At 47.9% G+C, this 12,072-nt stretch overlaps 1 protein-coding gene across 1 annotated transcript in view; it reads right to left on the minus strand.

Moving 5' to 3' along the window:
• Positions 1-3,363: 3,363 nt before the first annotated feature.
• The window catches only part of MMP17 (matrix metallopeptidase 17), a gene marked incomplete at its 5' end in the record, with an annotated part of 20,860 nt that continues 12,151 nt past the window's right edge, over positions 3,364-12,072 (minus strand). Inside the window, 5 exons of the mRNA XM_015828141.1 lie at positions 3,364-3,686; positions 4,190-4,447; positions 5,252-5,404; positions 7,845-7,927; positions 11,584-11,683. Of these exons, the coding sequence (XP_015683627.1) occupies positions 3,364-3,686; positions 4,190-4,447; positions 5,252-5,404; positions 7,845-7,927; positions 11,584-11,683 (917 nt within the window). The remainder of the gene's footprint in view (positions 3,687-4,189; positions 4,448-5,251; positions 5,405-7,844; positions 7,928-11,583; positions 11,684-12,072) is intronic.

Consider the following 12,072-nt stretch of genomic DNA (forward strand, 5'->3'; position numbering starts at 1 on the left):
TCTTCTTCTTCTTCTTCTTCTTTTCTTCTTCTCCTTCTCCTTCTCCTTCGTAGTACATAGGTCAGTTAAAGGCTCCATGGTTGAACTCACACCTCACTTTAAGCTAGGTTAGTCTTAGCTTTACTGAGGGGTTTTGTGTGTGTGTGTGAGGGGTGGGGTTAAGGTTTAACAACTGCCTTGCTTAGCAAGAAAATTCTGGTCCCAATTGTGACTGTAAGTCAAGAACAACGTGTATTGAAAAGCCATGATAACTTTCACTGATAGGAGCCAAGGAAGGAGATGGAAGGAGAACATTCTGAGCATCAAGCCAACATCAAATGCCGACCAGAGATTGTTGTAGTTCCCTCCCCACATTTCCTAAGAAATGCACTGCTAGCACATTTTATTGCTCCAGACATTTACCTAGCTAGACTTTATTGGCTTTCTGAAAAGCTGTTGAGCTGGCAATGGTCCATATCAACAAACTAAGTGTTTGAATGGTCTCCGTGCCAGCCATTAATTTCCAGTTTGTTTTTATTGTCCTACAGGTTGGCTGCCAAGATCCTTATCAGCAGGTGGAACAAATGTCTGCATTCATCATGTATCAAAGACGCAGGCAAAGAAAGAAAGAAAAAGAAAGTAGGCAGGGGAAAGATTCTACCTAGCTGGAATTAAAGCTAGGAAGGGTCAAATCTGGCAGAATCCAACCACTTTGGTCAAGAATCAAAGACAAGGTGCCAACACTATCGTTTCTCTCCTGAGAAGTTTAACATTGCATGTTACTCTAAATTAGAACATAGAATAACAGAGTTGGAAGGGAGTTTGGAGGTCATCTAGTCCAACTCTCTAAACAAGCAGGAGAGTCTATACGGTTTCAGACAAGTGACTGTCCGGTCTCTTCTTGAAAGCCTCCAGTGATGGATCACCCACAACTTCTGAAGGCAACGCATTCTACTGATCGATTATTCTCGCCATTAGGAAATTTCTCCTTAGTTTGGCTATTTAGTTGGGTTTGGCCAGTCTAAAGAAAAGAAGAAATAGGGGAGACATGATAGCAGTGTTCCAGTATTTGAGGGGCTTCCACAAAGAAGAGGGGGTCAAGTTATTTTCCAAAGCACCAGAAGGCAGGACAAGAAACAATGGTTGGAAACTGATCAAGGAGAGAAACAACCTGGAATTAAGGAGAAACTTCCTGACAGTGAGATCAATTAACCAGTGGAACAGCTTGCCTCCAGAAATCGTGGGTGCCCCATCACTGGAGATCTTTAAGAAGAGACTAGACAATCACCTGTCTGAGATGGTGTAGATTCTCCTGCTTGAGCAAGGGGCTGGACTAGAAGACCTCTAAGGTCCCTTCCATATTTTATTCTATTCTATTCTATTCTATTCTATTCTATTCCATTCTATTCCATATATTCTATTCTATTCTGTTCTAGTTCTAGATTGGTTCTCTCCTTGATTAGTTTCCATCCATTGTTCTTGTCCTGCCTTCTGGTGCTTTGGTAAATAGTTTGACCCCCTCATCTTTGTGGTAGCCCCTCAAATATTGGAACATTGCTATCATATCCCCCCCCGACCTTCTTTTCACTAGAGTAGACATAACCAATTCCTGCAATAGTTCTTCATATGTCTTCGTTTCCAGCTCCTTAATCATCTTTGCTAGCACTCTTTCTAGAGTCTCAACATAAATTACGGAGTGGCTTCTTTGAATCTGACATTAAAGGTTGCCTGAACCTGGTCAGGAGTCTTTATCAAAATGGGCCACGGATGGTGTGGTAGGACTCCAATCCACCAGGGCTTCTTCCACACCTAGAATTAGCAAAACACAGCTTAGTGTGACAGGGAAAGCTACCTATTTCTCCATTTAGACTCTGGACGACGGAGAGGTGTCCATCTACTTACTTTGTCCTCCTTGTGTGTTGAGATTCAAAACTTCAACCTCCAACCGAGATGCGTTTCTCTTCAAAAGCCACAATTATCAGAATGTCTCCATCTCTGCGATTGCACCTCCCCATTCTCCCTTTTGCTTCCTCCTTGGGAAATTTCCCAGTGTGTTTTTTAAGCAAATAACACAACATCGTAGGATTGCATCCCTGGATTAAATAACGGGAAATCAACTTTGTGTGCAATCCCACTCAAGTGACGCCGGTCCAGGTTTTTTCTAATCTCCCGGAGCTGGTTTTAGTTGGGGGCTTAATTTTCCGATGACAAAGGGTGGTCCTCAAGACTTTTGATGCCAAATCAAAAAAATCCAGAGCCATTTTTCAGTATTGCACCGAATAGGTTGGACTCAGTCCTTGTTTACAAAATCACTTCTGTTTCTAAAGTCCTGGCTTTGTTCTGCCAGATCTAATAATCTTTGCTGCCCTCGTCTGGCGACGAATGAATTTTTCCCCCTCTCTTTTAATATCGTAATTAGGCCGTGCAAGTAATCTCAACTTATAACCATTCGTTTAGGGGTCGAAGTTACAACGGCACCAAAAAAGGTGACTTGTGACCGTTTTTCACATTCACAAGTGTGGCAACATCCCCAGGTCACATGGTCAAAAATTCGCTTGGCAACTGGCATGTACTTATGCCTGTTGCGGTTTCCCGGGGTCACCCGATCACCCTCTGTGACTTTCCCATCCCGGTCCCAACAAACAAACACAATGGGGGAAGCCAGATTCGTTTAACAGCCGCATGATTCACTTAACAATTGTGGCAGAAAAGATCGTAAAATGGGCCAAAAGTCACTTGTGTAACAACGGACCTTTTGAACTCCATTGTGGTTATAAGCCAAAGACTAATTGTGATCACAATCTGCAACTTTTTCTCAACACAATGGGGACTAAATTCTCAGAGGTTCCACCTTGGCCAACGCTGAATCTAAAAAGTTGATTTTTTAATTATTATTTTTTTTGCAAGGAGATGCAAAGCGGGGTGGGTGGGTGGAGGGGGGAAATGTATTTTTAAATACCCCAAGCAAGAGAGAATAAATAACCCCTTGGGAATATGACTGGCTATGTGGCAGGTCAGAAACTTTATTCATAGGTATCGTGGGGAGACTGGGCAGAGGGGAGGAAGTGAAAAACCTGCAAAATCTGGTGTGAAAGTTAACTAAAAGAAAGGAAAGGAAAGGAAAAGAAAAAAGAAAAAGGGAGCCATAAACCCACCTCAGCTAAGAAAAGGAAATCAGAACAACAACGACGGTAATAATAATAATAATAATAATTAAAAATGCTCTTTGCTTCTCATGGAGAATTTGAAACTAATTCCACATCACATTGCTAGGAATGTTAGATGTCGCTTTCTTAACACGGCTGCAACTGGGGACCTGGGTCCGTTTCACCCCAGCATCCATTTGCACCCCTGAATTGCTGCGGTCCACAGCAACCAGGTCGGTCATAGAGGTCCGTGCGTCAACACCGCTGTCCACAGAGCGACCGAGACCAGGACCCCGCCGAGTCTGAGGCAGCTGCGAGGCCGGACGTCAGAGGAAGACGAGGTACAGGAGCAGACTTCACTTTCCGATCGGCTTTCGTCGTGGTATCCCTGTTGGGAGCGTCCCCTGGTCCTGGAACGTCCGGCTGGCTCCGGCGCATCGGCCTGCATGTCGCTGCACACCAGCCAGTCTTTTGCAATCGAGCGGGGATAGCCCGATTCGGCCTCCAGGTCGCTGTCCGCAACTTTCCAATATTCCTTGCCCTTGAAAAAGTAGGTGGCCCCTGGGAGAAGAGACCCAGAAAGAAGGGACAGGGTCATAGTTCCGACAGGTGAAACCCTTCAAAGAACTTCGAGGCATTGTTTACCTTAAAGAATCTTTATTCGAGTGGCACGGCATCAGCCAAGCCAAAATCTGGATTCCCCTCCCCTGCGCACATAGTATCCAAGCACAATTCCCTCCTCTAATTAGCAGTCATAAATCACATTCTCCAATTAGTTTGAAATGCGGGCTTTCCCGCCAGTTCTTCAACCCGCCATTCCTTACCATCTCTTATTTCAAACAACCTTGAAATCACACACGACTATGATCTTGTTATGTCTGACTAATTCTCATGCACATTCCTCCTCCCCCCCCAGTAGATGGCCCCAAATTGTGGTCATAAGTCAAGGACCACCTGTATGTATGTATATTGGTGTCCTGGCCTAATTGGGAGACGTGCCAAGCGGTCTCCTTACTTGCGGCAAAGATTGGCTCCAAGGAAGCTCTCCGGGCGTCCAAACTCACCATCTGACCAGTGCGTGGCATCGTCCAGCTGGCTGGGGATGCCTTTCCACAGCCTGCTTTCTCGAGGATAACCCGCCTCCATTCTCTGCTGGTGGTCATCGTAGCACCAGTGGAGATCATCTTTGAAGAAATAGGTCTTGTCGTTCTGAGCCCAAGAAAAGGCTGCATCGATGCCTCCTAAGGGCAAGCCGAAATCCGAGATGGGCCGAGGGTAGCCTTCTTCAACGTTGTTGTCTTTGAACACCCAATAGCGGTCCCCTGGGGAGAAGTAAGAGGTAAGTAAGCAATCACTTCTCATTCCTTTGGCCCAACTTTGCCCAGAATGGCTATAAGTCAGTGATGGCGAACCTTTTAGAGACCGAGTGCCCAAACCGCAACCCAAAACCCACTTATTTATCGCAAAGTGCTAGGGCTGCCTCAGCATTGTGGTGCCCTCATGGGGGGGGGCAGGGAGGCGCCTCTGAGTGCCGCCTCTGGCACGCAAAAACCGGGGGGCGCAAAAATGGGCCACCGTGCTGCAAGGCGCAAAAACGGCCGTGCCGTGGGGTGCAGATACAAGGCGCTGCACCATGCAAGAACAGGGCAGGGCCAGTGAGTATCATGCAGGCACTAGCCCCGCCCCATTTGCAGCGCGTGTGTGCTCGCGGCCCCGTGCACGCATGCACGCATGTAAAATGCTTCCCCCTCCCTTTTCTTCCAGTCCACCAATCAACAAGGGTTGGTGACCTCTGGTCTACCACCTCTACTCGAGCTTGCTTCGCCTCCTTTGTGCTGGGCGGGGCTCCTGCTCTGGGCAGCGGTGGCGGCCTGATGGACCTGCTGCTGGCGGCGGTGGCACGCGTGCCAACAGAGAGGGTTCTGAGTGCCGCCTCTGGCACGCGTGCCATAGGTTTGCCACCACTGCTATAAGTCAAGGATGGCCATCAGCTCACAGGGCATTAAGGAAATGAAAACAACCTTCCACATGAATCTCCAAGTAAGGAATGAAACAAACATGGGGAAACCAAACGTTTGGGGAAAGGAGAGTCACCAACGTAAAGCATGTCAGATGTTTCCTTCTACCTTTGAAGAATACGATCTTATGGTCGCGGGTCCTCTCGTACACCGCATCCACGCTGTCCAGGTTGAGAGGCAATCCCTTCCAGAAGCGATGGATCTGAGCTGGCTGAAGGGACACCAGGTGCTTGTTGCGAGTCAGTCGCCAAAAATACTTGCCTGGGTGGAGAAAATCCAGTTAGTAACTACTCATAAGGCAGCCCAAAGTGAGGATTAGCACTCCACTAGACCTTCTCTCCAGAAGTGACTGGACCAGGGATGTCCAACCTGGGCAACTTTAAGATGGGTGGACTTCAACTCCCAGAATTCCCCAGCCAGTTACAATGGCCGTGGAGGGCTGGGGAATTCTGGGAGTTGACTTCCACCCATTTTAAGGTTGCCAAGGTTGAGAAACATTGGCTTTAAAGCCTTGGTTAAACCAACCCTACTGAGTCATAGCAACCATAGAGTCTTATTCTAGAGAAGCCCGACCCTGGGGAATTCTAGGAGTTGAAGTCCACCCATCTTAAGGTTGCCAAGGTTGAGAAACATTGGCTTTAAAGCCTTGGTTAAACCAACACTATTGAGTCATAGCAACCATAGAGTCTTATCTAAAGAAGCCTGACCCAGGGGAATTCTGGGAATTGAAGTCCACCCATTTTAAGGTTGCCAAGGTTGAGAAACATTGGCTTTAAAGCCTTGGTTAAACCAACCCTACTGAGTCATAGCAACCATAGAGTCTTATCTAGAGAAGCTTGACCCTGGGGAATTCTGGGAGTTGAAGTCCATCCATCTTAAGTTGCCAAGGTTGGACACCCCTGGACTAGACCAAAAAGGTAGCGAAAAGGATGAAGTCCGTTCCCAGTGCTATAGAGAGTTATGTAGCTCACTTGAGGACATTTATGGATCTCTGAAGAATTTCTGGTATCTCAAAGGCAGAGCCTGCAAGCCCAAATCTTCCCATAGCAAAAATACGTTTGGTAAGTTGAGGTAGCCGCCTCCAAAATACATATTCAGGAGATAATCGGCTTTCTGCAGCTTTAGCAGCTGTTGACATTGTATTTACACACTTGAGGGACATTAAGCCCAGGCTGAAAAACAGAGGAGAACAGAGCAGAACTACTAACCCTGAAACATCTGCAGAATAGCTCAGATTTTTTTTATATATAAAAAAATTACCATTCCACAAATTCATGTCACTTTGCACTTCTTCCTTCCTTCGCTTTATTTGACGTTGATCTACGGGGGAATAACATCCCATCCCGAGGAAGTGGGATTTATAAATCCTTGCGTTAACGGCTAAAAAGGGGAATCGCGGGGGGAAAAGATGGAAGATTGAAGGAACCGGGGATCAAACGCGGTCTCTTTGCATCTTTACGAGAACTTTAGGCGATTAAATCAGCATCTTTTTTGCATCGGTAATGAAGCTTTTACCACGCCGTTGGGGGTAAGGCTCACCATTTAGTTTCCAATATCTTTGGGAGAAATGCCGTTCTTTCTTAAGTGGCATTTCTTCGGCTAAAAACGATAATTTAGAAGCTCAAAGTTCAAAGCGCTCCAGACAGCTCATTTGACAGGATGGAGAGGCTGCATGAGTTATGAGGAGGTGGGAGATGGCATGAGCTTTGCATACCAACACTTTCAGGTTTCGTCCATGGCAGCACTAAGCTGGGGTGAAACATTTCTGCCCCTGATGGTCTGAAAAGGGGAAACTGGTCAAGATTAACCAGGGGTGGAATTTGAGGGAAAGAATGATTACAAGGCTGAAATTGAGCAGCTGAATTTAGCAGAGGTTGGCATCCCTTCATGTTTGTGAGGTCACAGATATTCTCTGAGCTTGGTGGTTTCCTTGCAGACATTTCATGACCCAACTAGGCAACTTCATCAGAGCTAAAAGGGTTTGCTTGAGGACTGATGATGTAACCTAGTTTGGTCATGAAACGTCTGCAAGGAAACCACCAAGCTCAGAGAGCATCAAGGACTCTACAATCCTCCTGCTCCTCCTTTCCTGCTCCTCCTCCTGCTCCTCCTCCTCCCCCCCTCCTCCTCTCCACTCCAGAAAACCCATTCCCTTCTAGCACTGATGACGTAATCCAGTTTGGTCATGAAACGTCTGTAAGGAAACCACCAAGCTCAGAGAGCATCAAGGACTCTACAATCCTCTTCCTCATTCCCCGCTCCTCCTCCTCCTCCTCCTCCTCCTCCCCCCCCCCCCCCCCCCCCCCCCCCCCCTCCTCCTCTCCACTCCAGAAACACCATTCCCTTCTAGCACTGATGATGTAACCCAGTTTGGTCATGAAATGTCTGCAAGGAAACCACCGAGTTCATGGACCACCAAGGACCCCACCGTTCAACCCCGTTGACTCTGCTTGTCAGAAGGTGGCCAAAGGGGTTCCCGTGACCCTGGGACACTGCAACCCTCCCAAATACAGTACATGCCAGTTGCCAAGCCTCCGAATTTTGATCACATGACCACGGGGATGCTGGAACGGTCGTGAGTGCAAAATGGCCATGAGACCCCACTTTTTTCCATTGCTGTGGTAGCTTTGAACGGTCACTAAGCGGACAGTTATAAGGTGAGGACTACCTGTATATCTGCCCTGCCCGAACCTCAGCTCACCTCTGAAGAAGAAAACCTCTCCACGGATCTGGGCCACGGCATCGAAGTGTGTGCTGCATCGATTTGGCACGTCTCTTTTAAACCTGACAAAAAGGAGGAGATTCAATCAATCAATCTAGGTCCATGCAGAAGAAGAACATCGTGCATTCAAAATCTAAGGGACTGGTTTGGACAAAACTCAGCAGCCCTTTTTAGTGCGGCTGCTGATAAAAACAGGATCACCAACATGATCGCCAACGTCCGATAACGGATAGGGCACAAGAAGAAGAAGAAGTACAGGACGGTCGATGGAAACACAAAAGGAGGAGATTAAAAATAAGTCAAATAAACAAAGCCACCATCCTCCACTCACCACTGCCTGGCCAAATCTCAAAATTAAACTCTTTTAATTCTTGCCAATTTCAACACGAGAGATTTGTTCTTCAATCCCATAATATCCACTATTTCTGAGGACGTCTGACAGAGGACACCTCTGACAGCGGCACCCGATCCGCGAATCCAAACACTTTCCGCTCCAAATTGAAGAGATGGTATCTGGGGTCGGGATGGCGGAACATCTGTTCTGCTCGCCCGCCACCCAAATTTCACCCGATCCTAATGCAACGGTTCCTTTCAGCTTCCACTCCTTCCCAAAAGAAATTGGGGATGTGCAGTTTAGCTTACGGAACAGTGGAGTGATTCTCGGGGAAATCTGGCAACATGGGATGGTCATCTGCGTTCGATATTTCGGGTTTCGCCGTGGGAGACACGGATTCTCTGACTCCTGCAGAGGAAAAACCAGGTCGGATTAAAGCAAAGTGGCCTTCAAGGAGATCGTTCAAGTCAACGTTTCCAGAGATAGCATCTTCTAAGATCCCATCATCATATCCTCCACCATGTTCCCTTAGGCCAGGGGTCTCCAACCCCCGGTCCGTGGACCAGTACCGGTCCGTGGCATGCCATCAACCGGTCCACACAAACAAGCAAAGCTCCATCCGTGGGATGCAGGCAGCACACGAAACCACGTACTCTCCGGTCCGTGGAAAAACCTCTCTCCACGGAACCGGTCCCTGATGCCCAAAAGGTTGGAGACCTCTGCCCTAGGCCTTCCCATCTATTAATCTGGCTTCTGATGATTCCCCGTTCAATGTGAGTTCCCAATTCCAAATCATTNAGCTCAGGGACCACCAAGGACCCCCCCCCCCGTTTAACCCCGTTGACTCTGCATGTCAGAAGGTGGCCAAAGGGGATCCCATGACCCTGGGACACTGCAACCCTCCCAAATACAGTACATGCCAGTTGCCAAGCTTCCGAATTTTGATCACATGACCATGGGGATGCTGGAACGGTCGTGAGTGCAAAATGGCCACGAGTCCCTTCTTTTTTCCATTGCTGTGGTAGCTTTGAATGGTCACTAAGCGGATAGTTATAAGGTGAGGACTACCTGTATATCTGCCCTGCCCGAACCTCAGCTCACCTCTGAAGAAGAAAACCTCTCCACGGATCTGGGCCACGGCATCGAAGTGTGTGCTGCATCGATTTGGCACGTCTGTTTTAAACCTGACGAAAAGGAGGAGATTCAATCAATCAATCAATCAATCAATCAATTTATTACACCCAAAGGCCAACACATTAAATTAAACATTGAGATAAAACAAAACTAGACAGAACCAACACAAGAGGACACAGCAATATATTACAGTTAATGATGTAATCCAGGGGTAGTCAACCTTGGCTCTTTTATGACTCGTGGACTTCAATTCCCAGAATTCCTGAGCCAGCTTAGCTGGCTCAGGAATTCTGGGAGTTGAAGTCCACGAGTCATAAAAGAGCCAAGGTTGACTACCCCTGATGTAATCAATGGGCAACCAAGGTCTGCCTAGTTTTACAGACAGTATATAACAAAAACTAGCTAACTTCAGGAAAACGGAATCATACTGACCTGACCATAAAAATACATTGAGTCTAGTCCAGTGATGGCGAACCTTTTAGAGACCGAGGGCCCAAACTGCAACCCAAAACCCACTTATTTGTGGCCAGGTGCCAGGTGGGCGTGGCCCACTAGGTGGGCATGGCTGTGGTGGTCATGGGTGGGTGTGGCCAATGTGGGTGTGATCACCTCGACGTTGCTTATGGGGAGGGATGTCCGTGGGGGCCGGGCAGGGTTGGGGGAGATCCAGGTGGTCTCTGGCAAGTGGGGCGGTGGGCAGGAGACTCGTCCTGCGGGGAGAGGTGAGGCAGGGCGAGGCAGGGCAGAGGTGCCATTGTCACAGGGCAAGGTGATGCAGGGGCCAGGGCAGCTGCTGCCTGACACCCATCAGCCCCTGCACACAGAGGCCAGCGAGCGCATGGGTGCTGGGATACATCTGGCCATGTGGGACCTTGGCCACTTAGCGGGCGGCTGGTTGAACAGGGACGGTTGCCATCTCCAGGGCATGGCGCGCGTGCCCACAGAGAGGGCTCTGAGTGCCGCCTCTGGCACGCGTGCCATAGGCTCACCACCACTGGCATAGTCTAATGCTGGATAAAAACACGTGATAAAATCAATTATAAAAGATTATTAAAAAGATCTAAAATGTTTGTTTATGTTTCTGGCGAAGCCCCAGTGCTGCTGCGTAGAATCTGGCCACTTGCGCCGTGATCACCGCCTGCTCGTCCTTAAGCAGCCACTGGAGATAAATACTTTCCAAATGACCAGGATACCTATCCATTATGGGGAGGATGTGGGTTTTTTTCAAATAGCTCTGTAGAAGGAACATCGGAGTTATGTGTCCAATGGTCTCCACCTGTTCTGAGCCACAGGAGCAGAGTGTTTCAGCCAGTGGTATCTTTTTATACTTGCCGTACAGGTATAAAAAAAAAAGTATAAAAAAGTATAAAAGCCTAAGATTGAAAACCAGGCTTGTCAGATGCTATATTTTTTCTATCCTGCTCTATGGAGTAGAGAGTTGGTCTCTGACAGAAGGCCACCTGAAGAGACTAGAAGCATCTGAAATGTGGATTTACAGGTGGCTGTAACGCATAAGCTGGGTTGACAAGATCAGAAATGAGGAGGGGATCAACCGCCTGGGAAAGCCAAGGGAAATCGTCAAAACAATTAAAAAATGAAAATTAGAATATTTCGGACATGTGAGGCGACACCCAGAAAAATACGGTATGCTCCGTTTAATCCTCCAGGGAAAGATTGAAGGCAAACGAGGTCCAGGCAGAAGAAGAACATCGTGGCTTCAAAATCTAAGGGACTGGTTTGGACAAAACTCGGCAGCACTTTTTCGTGCGGCTGCTGATAAAAACAGGATCGCCAACATGATCGCCAACGTCCGATAACGGATATGGCACAAGAAGAAGAAGAAGTACAGGACGGCCGATGGAAACACAAAAGGAGGAGATTAAAAATAAGTCAAATAAACAAAGCCACCATCCTCCACTCACCCCTGCCTGGCCAAATCTACCTTTGGGCTCAAGCTCCACATTAAACTCTTTTAATTCTTGCCAATTTCAACACGAGAGATTTGTTCTTCAGTCCCATAATATCCACTATTTCTGAGGACGTCTGACAGAGGACACCTCTGACAGCGGCACCCGATCCGCGAATCCAAACACTTTCCGCTCCAAATTGAAGAGATGGTATCTGGGGTCGGGATGGCGGAACATCTGTTCTGCTCGCCCGCCACCCAAATTTCACCCGATCCTAATGCAACGGTTCCTTTCAGCTTCTACTCCTTCCCAAAAGAAATTGGGGATGTGCAGTTTAGCTTACGGAACAGTGGAGTGATTCTCGGGGAAATCTGGCAACATGGGATGGTCGTCTGCGTTCGATATTTCGGGTTTCGCCGTGGGAGACACGGATTCTCTGACTCCTGCAGAGGAAAAACCAGGACAGATTAAAGCAAAGTGGGCTTCAAGGAGATCGTTCAAGTCAACATTTCCAGAGACAGCATCTTCTAAGATCCCATCATCATATCTTCCACCATGTTCCCTTAGGCAAGGGGTCCCCAACCCCCAGTCTGTGGACCAGTACCGGTCCGTGGCATGCCATCAACCGGTCCGCACAAACAAGCAAAGCTCCATCCGTGGGATGCAGGCAGCACACGAAACCACGTACTCTCCGGTCCGTGGAAAAACCTCTCTCCACGGAACCGGTCCCTGATGCCCAAAAGGTTGGAGACCTCTGCCCTAGGCCTTCCCATCTATTAATCTGGCTTCTGATGATTCCCCGTTCAATGTGAGTTCCCAATTCCAAATCATT

Source organism: Protobothrops mucrosquamatus, unplaced genomic scaffold (assembly GCF_001527695.2).
Source record: "Protobothrops mucrosquamatus isolate PMUCROS unplaced genomic scaffold, P.Mucros_1.0 scaffold4271, whole genome shotgun sequence".
Lineage (NCBI taxonomy): Eukaryota > Metazoa > Chordata > Lepidosauria > Squamata > Viperidae > Protobothrops > Protobothrops mucrosquamatus.